Source organism: Harpia harpyja, chromosome 4 (assembly GCF_026419915.1).
Source record: "Harpia harpyja isolate bHarHar1 chromosome 4, bHarHar1 primary haplotype, whole genome shotgun sequence".
Taxonomy (NCBI): domain Eukaryota; kingdom Metazoa; phylum Chordata; class Aves; order Accipitriformes; family Accipitridae; genus Harpia; species Harpia harpyja.
In genome coordinates this window covers 71,963,510-71,979,636 of record NC_068943.1, presented here as the reverse complement: position 1 = coordinate 71,979,636, position 16,127 = coordinate 71,963,510, and the positions used below count along the sequence as shown (strand labels likewise).

The 16,127-nt window shown below is 43.6% G+C and overlaps 1 protein-coding gene across 2 annotated transcripts in view; it reads left to right on the top strand.

The window, feature by feature from the left end:
- Positions 1–122: 122 nt before the first annotated feature.
- The window catches only part of MTHFD1L (methylenetetrahydrofolate dehydrogenase (NADP+ dependent) 1 like), a 161,712-nt gene continuing 145,707 nt past the window's right edge, over positions 123–16,127 (top strand). For both annotated transcript variants that reach the window (XM_052784728.1, XM_052784729.1), the window contains exons 1-7: positions 123–255; positions 1,323–1,407; positions 5,120–5,170; positions 5,248–5,301; positions 7,198–7,322; positions 8,474–8,574; positions 9,495–9,619. In XM_052784728.1, the coding sequence (XP_052640688.1) occupies positions 149–255; positions 1,323–1,407; positions 5,120–5,170; positions 5,248–5,301; positions 7,198–7,322; positions 8,474–8,574; positions 9,495–9,619 (648 nt within the window). In that variant the 5' untranslated portion in view covers positions 123–148. The remainder of the gene's footprint in view (positions 256–1,322; positions 1,408–5,119; positions 5,171–5,247; positions 5,302–7,197; positions 7,323–8,473; positions 8,575–9,494; positions 9,620–16,127) is intronic.

Here is a 16,127-nt window from a genome sequence, read left to right as displayed (position 1 = left end):
ATTTGTGTCGTCTTTTGTGTTTTCTTGCAGGCAAGCGGAAGCGAAACGGGCTGGGGCGGGGAGCGGGGCGGGGGGGGGAGGCGGTGCTCGGAGAGCACCACCCCCCCGCTCCCCGCCCCGGCCCCGCTGACGGGAGCCCGCCGGAGGGATGAGGTGCGCGGCGCTGAGGCGCTGCCTGGCCCCGGCTGTCCCCGCCGCCCTCCCGCCGAGCCGCGGGCTGTGCGGGCGGCGGGCGCGGGGCGCGGAGGCGGCGCGGTAAGAGGCGCACGGAGGTGGGGGGGGGCACCGTCTGATGCAACCCGGCGGGGGGGAGACCTCGTGGAAAAAAGTTCCCCCCCCCCCCAGCCACCGGTTGTTTGGGTTTTTGGTTTGGTTTGGGTTTTTTTCGTGGTTTTTGTGTTAGGGCATTTTGAGGGCGAGCAGAGCGGGCGGTACGTGGCGGTGGTGGAGGTGAGGCTGCGCATGGATGTGCGTCTGGAAAACGTGTCGGGTGTGTTGCTCCCCCCCCTCCCCCGCTTCAGACTCAGCTGGGATAGTTTGCCTGCCACGGCATTGACCTGAATTGGTCTTTGGCCCCTGCAAGGGGGAGGGTATGAGGTAGCAAAAAAACTACTTTAAGCTGTCTTTTCCTCTATTAGTCTTGCCTGCTGTGGGAGACAGACAGACAGACATCTTTCAGGGGGTCTCCTCCTTCCCCTCCATGTGCAGAAGGTAACAGAGGAGAGCTGACAACCACTTACCCAGAAAATTATTCCAGAAAGCATTCCCAGTGCCTGGCTGCCGCCTATTTTTCCAAGAAGCAGCGTGGCAAACAGAGCTCCTCTGTCTCCTTGCTGCCCGCAGTTTTGAATAGCTTCCATAAAAGTGGCTGGTTTGCTGCTGTTAGGGCTGGTGTTGCCTGTGTTAAGCTGTAGCAGCCCTAGGTGTAAAGACCTCTGCTTCTGTTGCTGCCTGGGTCTAGAGTGTGGAAACGAAGGACGCACCTGAGCCAAGGGCTCGGGGTGGTGGTTCCCTGCTGTGCTTCCCATGGTGGGGCTGGACAAGCCTTCTCATGAAATAGCATAGGTTAGCTATAAAATTTCGGGCATGTCAGAGCAATGATGCATGTAGCTGTAAAACAAAGGAATTTTGGTCTGTTAAGGTTTTCTGTACCTGCCTGCTGCATACCAGCCTTCACAGTTTACATCCATCTGTAATTTTGGTGATTAAAAGCATACGTGCCCAAGCATTTACTCCGTAGTGCTGACTAACATAGGCTTCTGCTGACTGATGCCAGGAAGATTTATTTTGCTAAAGATTTGCTTGTTGTTATTATGTTGCAGCAAAATCACCGAGAATGCAAAGAAATCCTTGGCCTCTCTTAAGAGGGAAAATCCTCAGCTTGAGCCAACACTTGCCATTATTCAGGTAAAGTATGTCTGTATGCTCGCTGGCTGTGAGAGATCCCCTTTGGTAGCATTGCTCGTCTGAAACTTCAGAAGCGCACGATACAGAAAGTAACTTTTATTCAAGCAAAGCAATAGGAGGAGGTCATCCCACCAGACTGTAGATTGCCCTTCTCCAGGCCTGAAACAGCCACAGCAAACTTCAGGCTGTGGGAAAGGTTTGCAAAGGAAGGAAGCAATTTTATCCCTTCCTCTTTTTGCTAACATAGTCTTCCCCATTGTAAGTACAGATTGCTTTTTCTCACAGGTAGTCTAAGTTTGTTGAGATAATTGAGTTAAAGTCAAAGCAGTTGTTCTCAATCTTTATTTAGCTTGAAGCTTTTGTTGCAGTCCTGAAAAAAGTGTTTATGTGCCTGAAGATGTGGGCCTCCCTTCACCTCCCACCCCTGAAATAACATTGCCATGGTTAAGGAAAGACACTGCTGCTTCCTGCCAGCCTTACTGCTTTTGGGCAGCTGTAGCTTATGACTGCATTGCTGCTGTCCTAGGGAGAGGGAAACCACACTGAAAAGTCCTAGTCAGCTCAGAAGGGCTTGTGTGAAATAAATGCTCTGTGTAAAATGTCAGTATCCTTTAGAAGTAGCAGTACTTTCTAAGGTGAAGCGATCTTGTAATTCAGAGCTAGTTTATTACTAACGCCATGAAGAGCTTTCCTTTCCAGCCCACGGGTGCTGCCATCTTTGAGATAGGCAAGCAAACTCGTAGATGAGGATTGCTATCGCTGCAAAGCTGAGAGATGTTCTTCTTTAGATTTCTTAAGGTTTCAAGGCCAAGAAACTAGGGATATTTGTCATTCAGAGTGGGATCCAGAGCCATGCAGGCAAAAATGGTTTTGTCCTGTTTCCTAGGACAATGGTGTTGGTTTTGAGTCGGCACACACTGAATCTCTGACCTAGGAAGTTTTAAAATTAAAACCTAACTATAAATATTTTTTAAGTACTAGTAGTGAATCTAAGAAGTGCAACACCAACTTTATTTCAGTAGGTCTTCTAGCGAGGCCAACTGAACAAGCTCTCCCATCTCTTACTCCCCCGAGTAATTGCGGTTAATGTTTTCAAATAGCCCTCTAAGGCTGTAAGTTTAAGGACTGCTAGAAAAGCAGTGACCCGTCTTCTCAGTGACCTGTTGTTTCTCACTCCTGTCTTGTCTCCGTCCAGTTGCACCGTGAGCTGGATTGGGGCAGTGATCCACCCTGGGCTGGAGGGTTTTGGGGAGGCTTCCTTTCAGCCATATTAGTCACCGAGTCTGGTTTTCTGCATGGCCATGTGAGTGTTTTATGCTGGCACTAGGGAAGCGATAGTGTTAGGGTGGGAGAGAGCATTGTGGCAGAAGGGGGAGGTTCCTGCTCAATTTTAATATCAATTGAGATGCACCTACATCAGTGTTTTGGTTTTGATCATGGTTGTGCTTTAAATGAACATCCCTCTTGTCCCCGTTTACCTCATTTGGTTTGCATCATGAGGGGGGGTGTAGGAACAGGTGGCCTAGATCCTTCTGGATGAAATTCACCCAAACTATGGGTTTGGTTGTGAGGACTGAAGCAGAACTCATTTTGAATGTGTATTTGTTGGTACAAAGATGACTTGTTTTAGTCTGCAAATGGTCTTGTGGTGCTCTGCTTTACTGGGTAACATGTGCAAAGCCTTAAGATTCATGCTGCTCTCCACGTGCTGCGTTGCAGCCAGAGGAGCAGAGGGAGGGCAGTGAAATGATGTCCTTTGCCAGTCTCTCGTGGGTAACAGCAGTCAGCGTAATGTGGCACCACCACTGCAGCAGTACTGGGAATGAGGAGTTGCAGACTGAGCCTGCTCTGGAATGGCTTTAGATGCGTTTTTTTTCCTCTCGAGCCATCTGAACCTGTATTGATACTGAGATTGATATCCGCATTGCTTATTATCCGTGTTGAACCTCGGTTGGAGCTGCGCAACAGCAAAAAAAGATTGGTGTCTGCTTCTTAACTTTGTTGAAGCTGAAAACTAGTATGTAGCGGTAAGATCCTGCTTACCAGTGGATCTGTTGCCCTACAAAGCTCAGCGAAGCACTGGCAGCTCCCCTGCAGCCCCTGCCCTGCCCCTGCGCTCTGCCAGCCCACGTCCTGAGCTCTGGCCTCGCCTGTGCCGCTCTGCGGGTCCTGACGGGAACAGGTTCAGGGCAGGGACTTTCTGCACCCGTGTGAGGTGAGCGTTCACCAGCCAGTGCTGCAGGAGTGGGGACGTTGCAGGGGACAGTGCGGTACTGCTGGTGGCTCCATCCCAGTTAAACCTTTTGAGGAGTCCCGGTGGTTACATGTCAGCGTGGGGGTACAGTCCCACATTTGCTGGCACAGGGGAGCAGCTGCTGAGCTGCTGTTAGTCCTGTCTCTTCTTCCTTCCCCGCAGTGTGAGCTCCACACGTGTTCTTAATGCAGCTGCCTCTGTGCTGCCCCTCACCCCCAGCTGCTGGATTTGGGGAGTGGGAGACTGGTAGTGTGGCAGCAGGGATGCAGGCAGTGCTGGGGTGGGGGAAGGAGCCGGGAGATGGAGGCCAAGCCCTTGTGCCCGCTCAGAAGCTGCCTTTCTCTGCAGAGCCTGTCCTTTTAAATGCTCTTGGTTTTTTTCATTGTCAGCAGTCTGGGACCATTTGGGATTAACGGGTTGGTAAATTGTTATGGGCTTGAACCAAAATCACTTTGGGTGATGCTAGTGACAGTCAAAGCCAGCGCTGCCAGCTAACCACTAAGTGAGTGGCTCAGCTCTGACAGGAAGTCACTGGCACCAAGTCTTGTGGAAAAAGCTACGTAGAATGTGTTCATGAAATTGTAACAAACCCTTTTAAAATTATTTATTTTGGTCCTGTTGTCTGGGTTGGAAGACAGGTTTTATGTATAATCATATAGCTGTGAGAAGTGTTTTATTCGTTTTGCTATGAAGCCACTAACATTTTTGAGGGTGGAACCTTCACTGATCTGTTGGTAGGTTTCTAGTTCTGGGTATTGAATTCTCAGTTTTATTGTTACAGTATATCAAAGTATTTGAAGAGCCTCCTAAGATTCAAGAGTAACTTGAAGAGTAAAATTCAACTGTATTTATTACAATTAAATATCATAATATATATGGTGTATATAGGTGTCAAGATCTCCAGGAGAAGTATTCCTGGGTGAGATGGTCTCCCAGGTAAATCTGCCCAGGAGACACTTCTGTCCTAGCACAGGTGCCTGCTGGCAATTGGCAGGAGCTGATAACTTCTCTTAGGTCTGTACTGACAGAACTTACTGCAATATATGATGATAATGATTTGCCTCATTTTTGGTGGTGAGACAAACCAGTGTTAGGTGATACGGGGACACTGCAAGAAAAGCTAGTACTGCTATTACCTGTTTCACCCTTGTTACATGGCTGGATGGAGAACGGTATCTTCAGATACAGACTGGTACCTTTCTTAAATGGTAAACTTACATTAAGGAAATAGCTAGTCTTGTCTATAAAAGCCAGGCTAATATCAACACACACTTAAACTAATGAAGCCAAAATAAATTCACTGGATGGCCTTCCGCTTCTTTCTTAGAATTGCTAGGCTTTTTATTTGTTTGAATACAAGTAGACACAAACATCCTCGCTACGTTTCTTGTATGGACCTGTGCATTTTTAAATGTAAGTTTATTATTTTAAAACTTAATTTCTGTTTTGTTCCCCAAGGCACATAATGATCATTTGATTCAAGAAATAAACAAGAACTTTGCCGAAGAGGTAAGCTTTAGCTGATACAGTTGTTATTAATCATGAGCTACTTGCCTTTGGTAATTATGAGTGTTTTCTTTTGTCAGGTTGGTCTACATGTTATTCACATCTCTCTCCCTGAAGGCAGCAGCAAAGATGAGGTAACTGCAGTACCTGAAGAGCTCTTCTGTTTTTGCTTTTGTCATAAACTTATATTTCTTGCTGACATTCATTATTACTTTGAACTGATCTCTATGAACTCAAATTAGGGTTGGAACTGCCTAGTTCAAGCAGCAAGTATTATTCCCCTATTGGCAAGCGTGGGAAAAAATGGAATCAATGGGCTTGTCTGCTGTCCCCTTGAAAGCTGAGGCAGAATCAGCAGAGTAATGTTTTGTTTTCGTGTCTGGTATTTAACTGCAGCGTCCCCTCATACCAGCACGGGTGTCCTGTCTCCCACAGTTGCTCTTGTGACTGTACTTGATTCTTGCCCAAGTTATTCAGGGAAATTAAAGATTAATTGATTTAGAGGGGGAGGGGTTTGAATTTATTTGCCTGTTTATTGATCTTGTAATGCTTAAAGTATGTATTAAAAAAATCATCCACCCCAAATCACTAGAGGGCTGAATTCTTACCTTGTCGAAGGCATTAGGTTGGAGGCACAGCACTAGTACCAAGTGTGTTTTAACTATAGCAAACCATATTAACATACATGGTCCTGAGGCATCTGAAAACAAAACCAGCGAAGGAATCTGTAGTAAAAGATGCCAGTGTTCCCAGCTGGCCTCCTTATGCTTGGTGAGTTTGATAATCCTGCAGGCTTGTAGCTTTTGCATGCTGTTTTGTATTTGGTACACTTTGTTTTTAAAATGTTTTCTGGCTTGCAGTGTTATCTTGAGGACAGTTTCCAGATATATTGAGAGGAACTTACTGTGAAGAATATTAGGAGTCCAGTTTTGTGGATGATGAATAGTCAGCTACCCATTTAAGAAGGGCGGGCTTTTGGAATGAAGATCAAATACACTTTGCTGTTGGTAAATGCATTTTATCTGCTGAGTAACACAGTAGGAAATAGGTAAAATACAGCAAGTATGCAGCAGGAGTTGCTGTTACTTTGAACTAATATCTTAGGAAGTGGCTGAGCTGTGTATGTCAAGAGAAAAGCAGGGTATTTTTGTTATTTGAAGAAAGTTACTTTCAATAAAGTTCATAATGGTTTTCTTACTCACTATGACAAAGGTTTTTTTCATTTGTTAAAATCCACCTGCTAGCTTGCATTCCCTGGTTTGGGAAGGTGGGAGGGATTTCAATACCATGCACTTTTTGTTCTGCCATAACTGCCTGTGTACAGTAAAGGTAAGTTAATACAAGATTGCTTTACCCTGCATGAGTTGTAAGTATTTTAGATGCTGTGATGATGTGTTGTGGTTTAACCCCAGCCAGCAACTAAGCACCACGCTATTTGAACTCGCATCTGGTTCAGTCTTTGAAATTCATAAACTTTTGTGCAGTGCCTTTTTAAAATAACAATTCTTCACAAGATGACTGTCAGCTCTTAAGATCAGGGGGTTTTGAGAAGGAAAACTGATAAAAATATATGCTGGCTTAATACGATGTATTTTCTCTCGTATAGTTGTTTTTTCCAGTGTTACAACTGGAAACACAGTCCATGTTCTGTGTTGGGACGTGATCTGGTCCTATTTTGACCTACGTTTTAACTAAGGCTTCTTATTTCTAAAAGCATCTTCTGAAGCTGTGTCGAGCTTTTGCTGAAATTTGGAATGGTGAAAGACAAAATGCTTTTGGCAGCGTAATGTCATGTAATATGTGCCAGCTTTGCAAAATGTTTAGAACAGAGTCAGGGTGGCTTAATTTGGTAAGCCACGGAAATATAAAACAAGGAAAGTGAGTTATTGCTTTTCATTTAGAAGTTGCAGTAATATGTGAGGGAAGCAAAGGTGGCCATAAGGTAGTTTTAAAATATAGGTTTTATCCCCTTCTAATTAGATTCTTCTTTTGTCTGTTCTGATCTTTAATGCTTTTTATTAACTTCCTAGATTGTGTATGAAATCTTGAGACTTAATGAGGATCCTAATGTGCAGGGCCTTGCCCTTGACCTCCCAGAAAGCTTATATAGCAGTAAGGTATTAAACGCTGTGAAACCAGAGAAGGATGTGGATGGGTAAGTGAAGCACTGAGAAATAATATTAGCAGATGCAAGGTTGATGGCTCTCTAAAATCAATTTTCCCCTGTGCTTGTCATTAACGGATTCCTCAGTCAATGTGTCTAGCTGTGCTATTGAGCAGTGATAGAAGATGCTGCTGAATCAATGAGAAGTCTTTTGCTGAAGTCATTTTGATCACTATCTTTTTAATCTTTATATATTGTATATTCAGGACACGGTCTTTTCAAAGAAATCAAAAACAAAGTTCTGATTTTCTCATGTTACTTAAGGTATTTCAGTACTTCAGTAATACAAATGGTAGTCACAAAGTACTGAACACAAATCCCAAAATTTTCACAAGAAGGACTGATGAAAAAGTTGCAGAAAAGGTTTAACTTCCTTACAGCACTCTCTCGCAGTGGGAGAGTAAGCTATAATAGTTTGGACCCATTAGCACAACTTTCCAGTCAGTCTTGAGTTGCATTGCTCTCTGGAGAGACCATTGGCATAATTTAGGTGTCTGGCTTACCATTTTGCTGCTGTTGCAGCCTTCTTGCCCTCAACAGCAGACAGTTACCCATTTTTAATATTCTTTTTTTCCACTTTCATTTTTTTTTCTCATGTGAGGAAAAAAAAGTGAAAATCTTGCAAATTAGTTACTTTTCTATTATCTGGAGTACTGGAGATTGACAGAGAATGGAAACTTTAGAGCATCCTTGTGTATGAGAGAGAACGCGGTGCAGTATGGAAACACCTGAGTTCACCCCAGCAAGCCAGCCTGAGCCCAGAAGGATGATGATGTATTGCCTCCGGCTCAGCTTGGCCCTGGCAGTGCCGGTCTGGTTCCACTGCAGCCACTGAGGTGTTTTGGCCCGATGTGCCGTGGGTAGCTAGCCCACTGCAAGGCGTAAAGAGCCGCCCGTGTATTGTGGGCTCGTATTACTTGTTCTAACTCACAGATCCCCTTCCTGGCCTTTCTTGAGGCTCAGTGTTTGTCGAACTGGGATGTCAGATGATACAAATTAGCCACAGTATGTGTCTATCAAAGGATTTACTTTTATGAGTCGCCTTTGCTCTTGGGATTAGCTGTTAGCCATGTTAGAAGCGCTACTGAGGATTTGTGTTACACAACATTTTTTTTTTAACTTGCCGTATTTTTCCACTGCAGACTATCCGATGTAAACCTAGGACGCTTGGTACGTGGTGATGCCCATGACTGTCTAGTTCCTCCTACAGCACGTGCTGTGATGGAGCTTCTTGAAGATATAGGTGAGAACTTCTATCATAATTATTACATTAATTTTAGCCTAATTAATTTTCTCATTTTTAGTTCTGACTGAGAGACAAATATAATCTCACCTTGTTTTCTCGTATGTGTTGTTTTCCCAGCCAGCATATATTTGTCTCCTGCTAGTGAGGAACCTCAGTGAGATCAAAATGTAATATTAGCAGAAATGGGTCTCAGTCCTACAGATTTTGGAGATTAGGCAGGGATTACCTGCCATCAGCAGAGTTAATCTCACTGAAGCCACCCGAGACATCTGAGTCTTCAAAACCAAAAATACAAACATCACTCAGGGATTTCACCTGACAATTTTGATTAGTGTGAACAGTTGGAGAAATCCAGGTCTGCCTGTAAATAACTGCTGAGCGAATCTTTTGGTTTGGGTTGTATTGTGTAAATGCTAACATTGAAATGGCAGATTTAAACAAGTGGCTTTACAGTGTGTGAAGACACTGTTAGTTTAAGGTAGCAATTCAGAAGTAGTCTCTCTTACAGTGATTCATAATTGTGGAGACAAGGATTTCTGCAACAGAACTGTAAACAGGAGATCCAATGTACTTAGTAACAAATATGAATGAAAGGGTTTGTGCAAACAAAATACCAGAAAGCCAGAAGAGCAGTATTTGCTTACTAGAATTAGAGAGTCGCCAGGAAACAACTTAAAACCTGTGGTTTGTGTTACCGCATGGGCTCCAAAAGAGTTTGCCCGTAACGCCACAGCTGCTGTGGTTGTGCAGGCACGCGATGCTGTCCTGTCGTGAGCCGCTTTGCCGGCTCCTCTGGAGGGCTTTGGTAGCGAGTGGCCTGGTAAAGCGGGGGGAGTTCATGTAGATGCTCCAGCGGAGCCTGGTGCTAGTGCCTTTGCAGCCGAGAGCAGCTGAACGACTTGCCTCATGTCACGCAGGTGGGAAGACGGTGCTGCTGGTGGGAGCTGGTGGGGCGGTGGGTGCCGCCTTGCAGTGCATGCTGCAGAGGGAGGGAGCGGCGACACTGAGCTGCCGGTGGAAAGCCTCTCAGCTGCAGACCAAGGTGAGCGATCTTCTGTTTGCCCGGTGCCCGGGGGTCATCCTGCATCCCCACCATCCCGGCATCCCCACCGGCTGCCCTGTGCTGCCATTCCCAGGGGGGAGACTCGGCGTCGCAGTCGTGGGCGGCACTGGGGCACTGAAACTTGCTGGTAGCCAACGTGGGTTAAGATCTTTTCTCCTTCCTGCTTGCTCAGAAATGGTGCTCAGGCAAACAGGGGCCTCTACCAGAATATTACATATGTAGCAGCAGCTGCTATAACTTCATTATTTTACACCACTAGCTGTGAGAGAAAGAATTCGGGGTAGAGTTTAAAACAAATTTGTTAGGTATCCCTTTTTCTTTCCTTCAGTGCGAGAGGGATGCTTGCTTTCTTCTTGTCCTGTGATATAGTCATCTGTATGAAATTACTTTCATTGAATTTGTATCTTAAAGGTTTGCAAATGCTGCCTCTTTTGGGACAAGGAGGATCACAATCTTTATCTTTGAAGACAACTGTAAAAGGATTCAGAGAAGCTCAGGAGCCTTAATCTGAAGGATTTAATTTGCATGGTCTTCCTAGTTGCTTTTTGCAGAGGTTTTAGCAACAAGTTAGAAGTTGGTATGACTTCCTGTCAAACTTCCTAGTTTGTTCCTTAGTCCCAAATTTCATAGAATAATACAACTGGGAAAGTGTTATCCTTTGGGCATGTGCAGAGGGGTTCAGATATTTGTTGTAAAAGAGGTGCATGTACTCCAGGGGCTGTTTGCAAGTCGCTGTAGGGGTGAGGTGCAAGGGACAGCTCTTGTGTTATATTTGATAGCACATGCCACAAGGTGGCAGCCAATGCAAAATTATAGAATCAAACCTCTGGGTTTTGAAGGCAGGGACAGGAGGAGGAAATAAGTTTAAGCAGCTGTGATAGTTAGAAAGTTCTCTGGCAAACCTGTGTTTTCACAGCTGTGGATGTTTTTGTCAGGCTTGTCTCAGCTCTGTGCTTTAAGTGACTGACGGCACTTAGCAAACACATGCCTCTCTTGGAGATGGGAGCACTGTCAACTTAATACTAGCCACGTCTCATTCTCCAATTATTTCTCGTTGCTTGGGATTGTGCTAGAGGACTGGTTTGGGCTGGATGGGGTGGGTGACAGGGTGGCCAGAGGGGTTTCCACTGGTTCACGGCAGAAGACTTGGACCGGGCCAGAGCTGCTTGTGCAGTGCTGTCAATATGCTGGAGAGAGATCTATTTCCTTCCATCCAGATGCTTTCCCATAATCGTGCTTTGCTTTTTGGCATTCCCTGTAGCTTACCTATTGCAGCAGGTCACTGATGGGAAACAGAATAGGAGGCCTAGGCAGCAGGCAGTTTGAGGCTTTGTGCATCAGTCTTCCCAAGTTCATTTTAACTTCTGGCAGTAAAGGAGTTTCTGCTTTGCCTGGAGGACTAATCAGCAGAGCTCAGGGGAAACCTACCTTCCTCTTCCTCGTCTTAAGCCTGGAGCAGCATGTCACCAATAACCCTCAGAGCACTGCTGAACCTGGCTGGATGCAACTGTTATAGTTAACTCTAGCTCCTAGATGAAATCTAATGCTTGCAGGGAAAACTATCCTGTTTCGTATTCCCAGAAGCTGGAGAGTCAGAAACCGAGCACAGATTTCCTACTAGACAACAAGGCACTGCTGTCTTGTGACAACCTGTATTTGAAGTACAGCGTTGTTAGATAACATGATTATAGCTGATGATATGAATTTATTTTCTCTTGCTCGTTTGAAATGCTGATTAAGTAAAAACAGTTTAAAGGCTCACAAGCTTTCTTCTCTTGAGGTTTTTTTTATTTGAATTTCAGGTAAGAAAATATGTTAGTTGATGTCGAGATTTTGCCAAGACTTGGAAGAATTAATTCATGTTTTGTTTTTGCTGCACAATACACTAACTTTAGACATGGCTGTATGCTTTTTCTCCTTCCTCTGGATGTGATACCTCTACAGTAGCAGTCTTGTGTGCTGTTTTTTGGAATTATAACCTATGATAGCATAACTTCACTTATGAAGTGAGGAATGAACTTAGGAAGAGTATGAACTTTTCATTGGGATGTATTTGGTTTGCAATATATAGCAGGAAAGGAAAAATTGATCTTAAGGGTAGGTGTACCTTATTTGTCTTGGCCAGGCCCATTTGCACTGAAGCACTAATCCTGAAATTAATAATGTAATGCCTTTCTTAAGCGGGTGATACATTACCTTTGACTAGCTCTGCTGATTTATTCTTCTTTTTAAAGGATAGCACAACAACAAGTGTTTTCTTTAGAAATTCTATTGATTTAAATAAGACACACGACACTAAGGTTGTAGGTTTTCTTGGATCAGGTTTTGTATTGCTGAGGACTTGTTATTGCTTCTTTTACTCATGCACTTTTGCAAAAATACTTTGAAAATGATCAAGAGGAAGGTATGTTTTAGTCCACCTTAGGAAAAATCTAACAATGTAGAGGTAGCTCTGCTGACAAGCAGCGTAATACCATCTACCATCTGACTTAGTGTGCTCCTTTGAAGCAAGTCTTCTCTGTCCTATGGCAGGAAAAGGGAATAAAATAAATAATGGTACATTTTAATTTCCTTGCTTTCACCTGCATGAATAATGGACACACTTTGCATGTTCTTTTCTCTCCCCACTTCATATTTTGTTAAGGTGAACAGATTATTAATGTTTCTTTTTGTTCCATTTTGGGGTTGCTAGACTTTAGTTATTAAAAAGTCATCATGGCACAGCTGAGCCATGTCCTTCAACACTCTTGAGCTTCCTGGGTTTTCAAATAAAATCACAAGTGAAAGAAAGCAGTATATTTCAGAAGGTTCTAACACAGCTGTGCATAGTTGCCATGAAGAAATGCTGTTCTTTTTGCATTGATAAGTTGGATGTAAAATAAATGATGAAGTAAGGGATAAAGACTTGAGCATTTTGGTGAAAGTAGGTAAGATGTTATCATTCTGTTAAGTTTTGTGTAGATAACTCTTCAAAGCACAATCACTGCAGAGTGCCTGAAGAATGACCTAGTGACATACTTTTGGGAACATCTCGCTTGTTGTCATTTAAAAATGGGACTACTCAAAAGTCCATTCAGCGTTACAGGTGAAGAATGGGAACTAACGTGCTTAATCCTTTATTATGTTAGAATTAGGCTTTATAGTTTGAAAGGAGGTTATGAAACAGATTCAAATTGAAAAACACAGATTATTTTCTTGCCAAAACATGGATAATACTTAGTACCTATGAGAATGTGGAATTTCATTTCAGCCATCTAAATTCAGTCAGTCACGATTTCAGCACCTCATCTTAAATGTAGTCTGGATGTGAACCCCATCATGCCTAATTTAAGAGAGCTGCTATCCTACAATTTTGTTGTAAAAGGACTGAAAATTGGTCTATCTAGCTATAATTAGGAATGGCAAACTTGTTTGTAAAAGCCTGGTTGAGAAGCACAAGAGTGGTTCAGCTGGAGTGCATGGATGGGAAGTTCCTTTTCAGGTTGGACAAGAACATCTTTTGGCCACAGTCTGCTTTTCCTTAGAGGCAACACTTAAGCTTCAGACTGTTAGGCATCTCTTAGTCATTTACTGTCCTGTTTTTGCTGTCTTGATAAGACCAAGAGTCTTGGTTCTGGCAGAAAACTACATTTCGTATTGTAAGCATGTAAGGAGGCATGAAAGAACATGAGACCAGTTATATGGATCCCATAAGAGGAGAGGAGAGGGAGGCTGTGTGAGAGTTTCTAATGACGATGCTGTAGACAAAGTATTTCTGCTTCAATATTTTATGTGCATCATCTCTGTTCCCTGCAATTTGAAGTTTATCTCCCTGTCTGTGAGCTAGAGGAACAGTTGCTAAAGGATGCATCGTAGCAGTAGGCTTGAGCCCGCAGTAGAGATGTGGACCTAATTTTCACATGCACTGTGTAGGGCAAGTGCATTCAGGCCGATGTGGTAGGGAAGGGGCTGTTGGTGTCTGGACAAGAAGACGGTAGCAGGGAGCTGGTGGCTGCTTGCTGCGGCTCATCTCTGAGGACCATGGCCGGGGGGGTGGGATCGGAGCAGACGATGCGTAGTTGTCCCACAGGGTTGCCAATGATTTGCAAACCTTGAACTTCCCAAGGTAGAGACAGAGCTGGAAGAAACCACATGAGGAGAAGATGCCTGGGTGGAAAAAGTACCTGAAACTAGTCATTGACTTAAAAAATTTTCAAGATTTCAAAAAGGAATTAGAATTGCTGTAATTGAAGTGGAACCTGTAAACTGATGCGTGAAGTTATTTTTTTCATAAGGAGACTTGTGAAAAAACTTTGAATGAGGTTCCTATTCCTCATCCCATTTCTTAAATTTTAGCTGGCCTATACTTCATACCCAGGAAACCGAGGGCTTTTACTTTTCAAATAGTAATTTCAAATATTTTTTTCTTTGATCATGTAATTAAAAGTGGCTTTTGTAGCAGTCAGTTTTAACTATGGGGGAATGAAATTTTATGCAGGCTTCATGGCAAAATGCGTTTTCAGTTGTCTGGAATATACAGCTACTTTGTACCTTTATCATTAAATACTTGGCCGGAAAGTCTGTATTGTTGTTTTAACATTTGGTGTTCTGTCTTGGGAATGGGTGGTGCTTCTTAATCTGCTTCTACTTAAATCTTGGTGGAGAGAGTCATATTTTGTTATGAGGTAAGGTTTCAGATTATTTATTGGCACAGCTCTTCCCAACTGAAAAAATATTTACCGGTGAGAAGGCAGGATACTACTGGACTATTAGCTTACTTGTCTTCAGCCTGTTGCCTAGTACATTAAGGATGGTTTGGCATGATGCTTGTCATTCCTTTCTCTAGCCTGCCTGGTGGCACGCAGCCTTGCTGTCCGGGGAGCACTGGGCCGTCGGTTGCATGTTCCCCCTCATGGGTATCTCCTCGACCTTCTGGCTGTGGCTGCCTGTAGCATCTGGTTCCTGTCAGATGCATCCTCTGTCTGGGGACTGTGCGGTGCGTTTGCTGGGGAGGTTGGATGTGATGATTTCATAGGTCTTTTCCATCTCTAATGTCTGTGGTTTGTTTCTGATGGAGGAGATGAGCCTGCACATGACTCCCAAGGCTTGCTGGTTGCTTTAGTGATTTACAGGCAGTCAAAAGAGTAGGTTATGGCAAGAGAGGAAAAAAAGCAGGGGCGGCACAGGCACAACTTCTTGCAAGTGAAACCAAAATGCCCCGACAGAGATCACATAAATCTCTTCCAAGGACACCCAAAATTCTGTAAACAACTATTTTGATTTCAGTGGACTCTCTCTCTCAGTCAAACAAGTTTCTGGATATAATTTTTTTAAAATACTCACAGGGGAAGAAAAATTCTGTAAAGTGTTTGTGATACATACTTTATTGACTCTCCAGGAACTTTTTCAATAGTTGCACATAAAATACTTGCTTATAGCAAGAGAGTTACAATTGTATCTGTGCATGTTGGTTGGTTTTTTTTCTTTACATTTACTTTCAAGATCAGTGTTGCCTTCAATCCGTAGGACAACTGTTTGCTGAGACGTGATACAACTTTTTTCATGGCGAAGGTGGGGCAGGGCAATGAGATGAAAGGTTCAGCGGGTTTTCCGATACATTTATGGGTATGTGTGATGTTAGCCATCCAAACTAGTGTTAACATTGGCTACAAGAATGGTTGTGTTCAGCTTTTAAAAACATTTTTGAACATTATGATCAGTAGTCATAGAGATGAATATTTGGTCAGGTCAGTTGTTCTCTGGCATTACAGTTACATTGGATCAATTCTGTCATAAGTATGTTGGCTGAACATTTGTCAAAATTATTACTTGTTGCATAGAGCTCTTGACTGGCTCATAGTTTCATGATGCTAAGCGGTGCACAAAGCTCTTAGTCCTTGTCCCAGAGGCTTTGCACGGGAAGACATACCTGACTTTCAGTATATTAATTATAAGTGCTAGAATATGAATGCTTTGTTTCTTACGAAAAAAAGGCTGGGTTCATGTAACTGAGAATAATCACTGTTTTTCTCTGTGTTGATAATGCTGACTGTTACAGCAGAGACTGCCTCCTTTTGCAGGGGAAAGCATACCTTCAGCATAGTATTCTTGGTACACAAGTCATTGCAACATCTTTTTATCTAGATTTGCTTGCAGTAAGATTTGACCTGACACTGGTCAAGCATTATGACTTATGTAGCCTTCTAGGAGTGGCATATAAGTTGATATTCGCACCAGATGCAGGAGTGTAAGCAATTTGGATAAGGCTGAATGACTGTTGAGACTGCACGTTTGCAGGCAATCATAGCAGTATTGCAGGACTTCTGACTGAAGCCTGAATCAGCTCATTGCATTAGTCATTTGTCAAGCAAGTAAATCTTCTCCCACACTTTTGGCTTTGTTTCCGCATCTGAATCTCTAAGGAGGGTTAGGCCATCCTTGTGTCCTCTAAGGGGAAGATGGACCTTTTTTTAGCTTCCTGCCTTTTCCGCCACAGTTATGCTCTTCT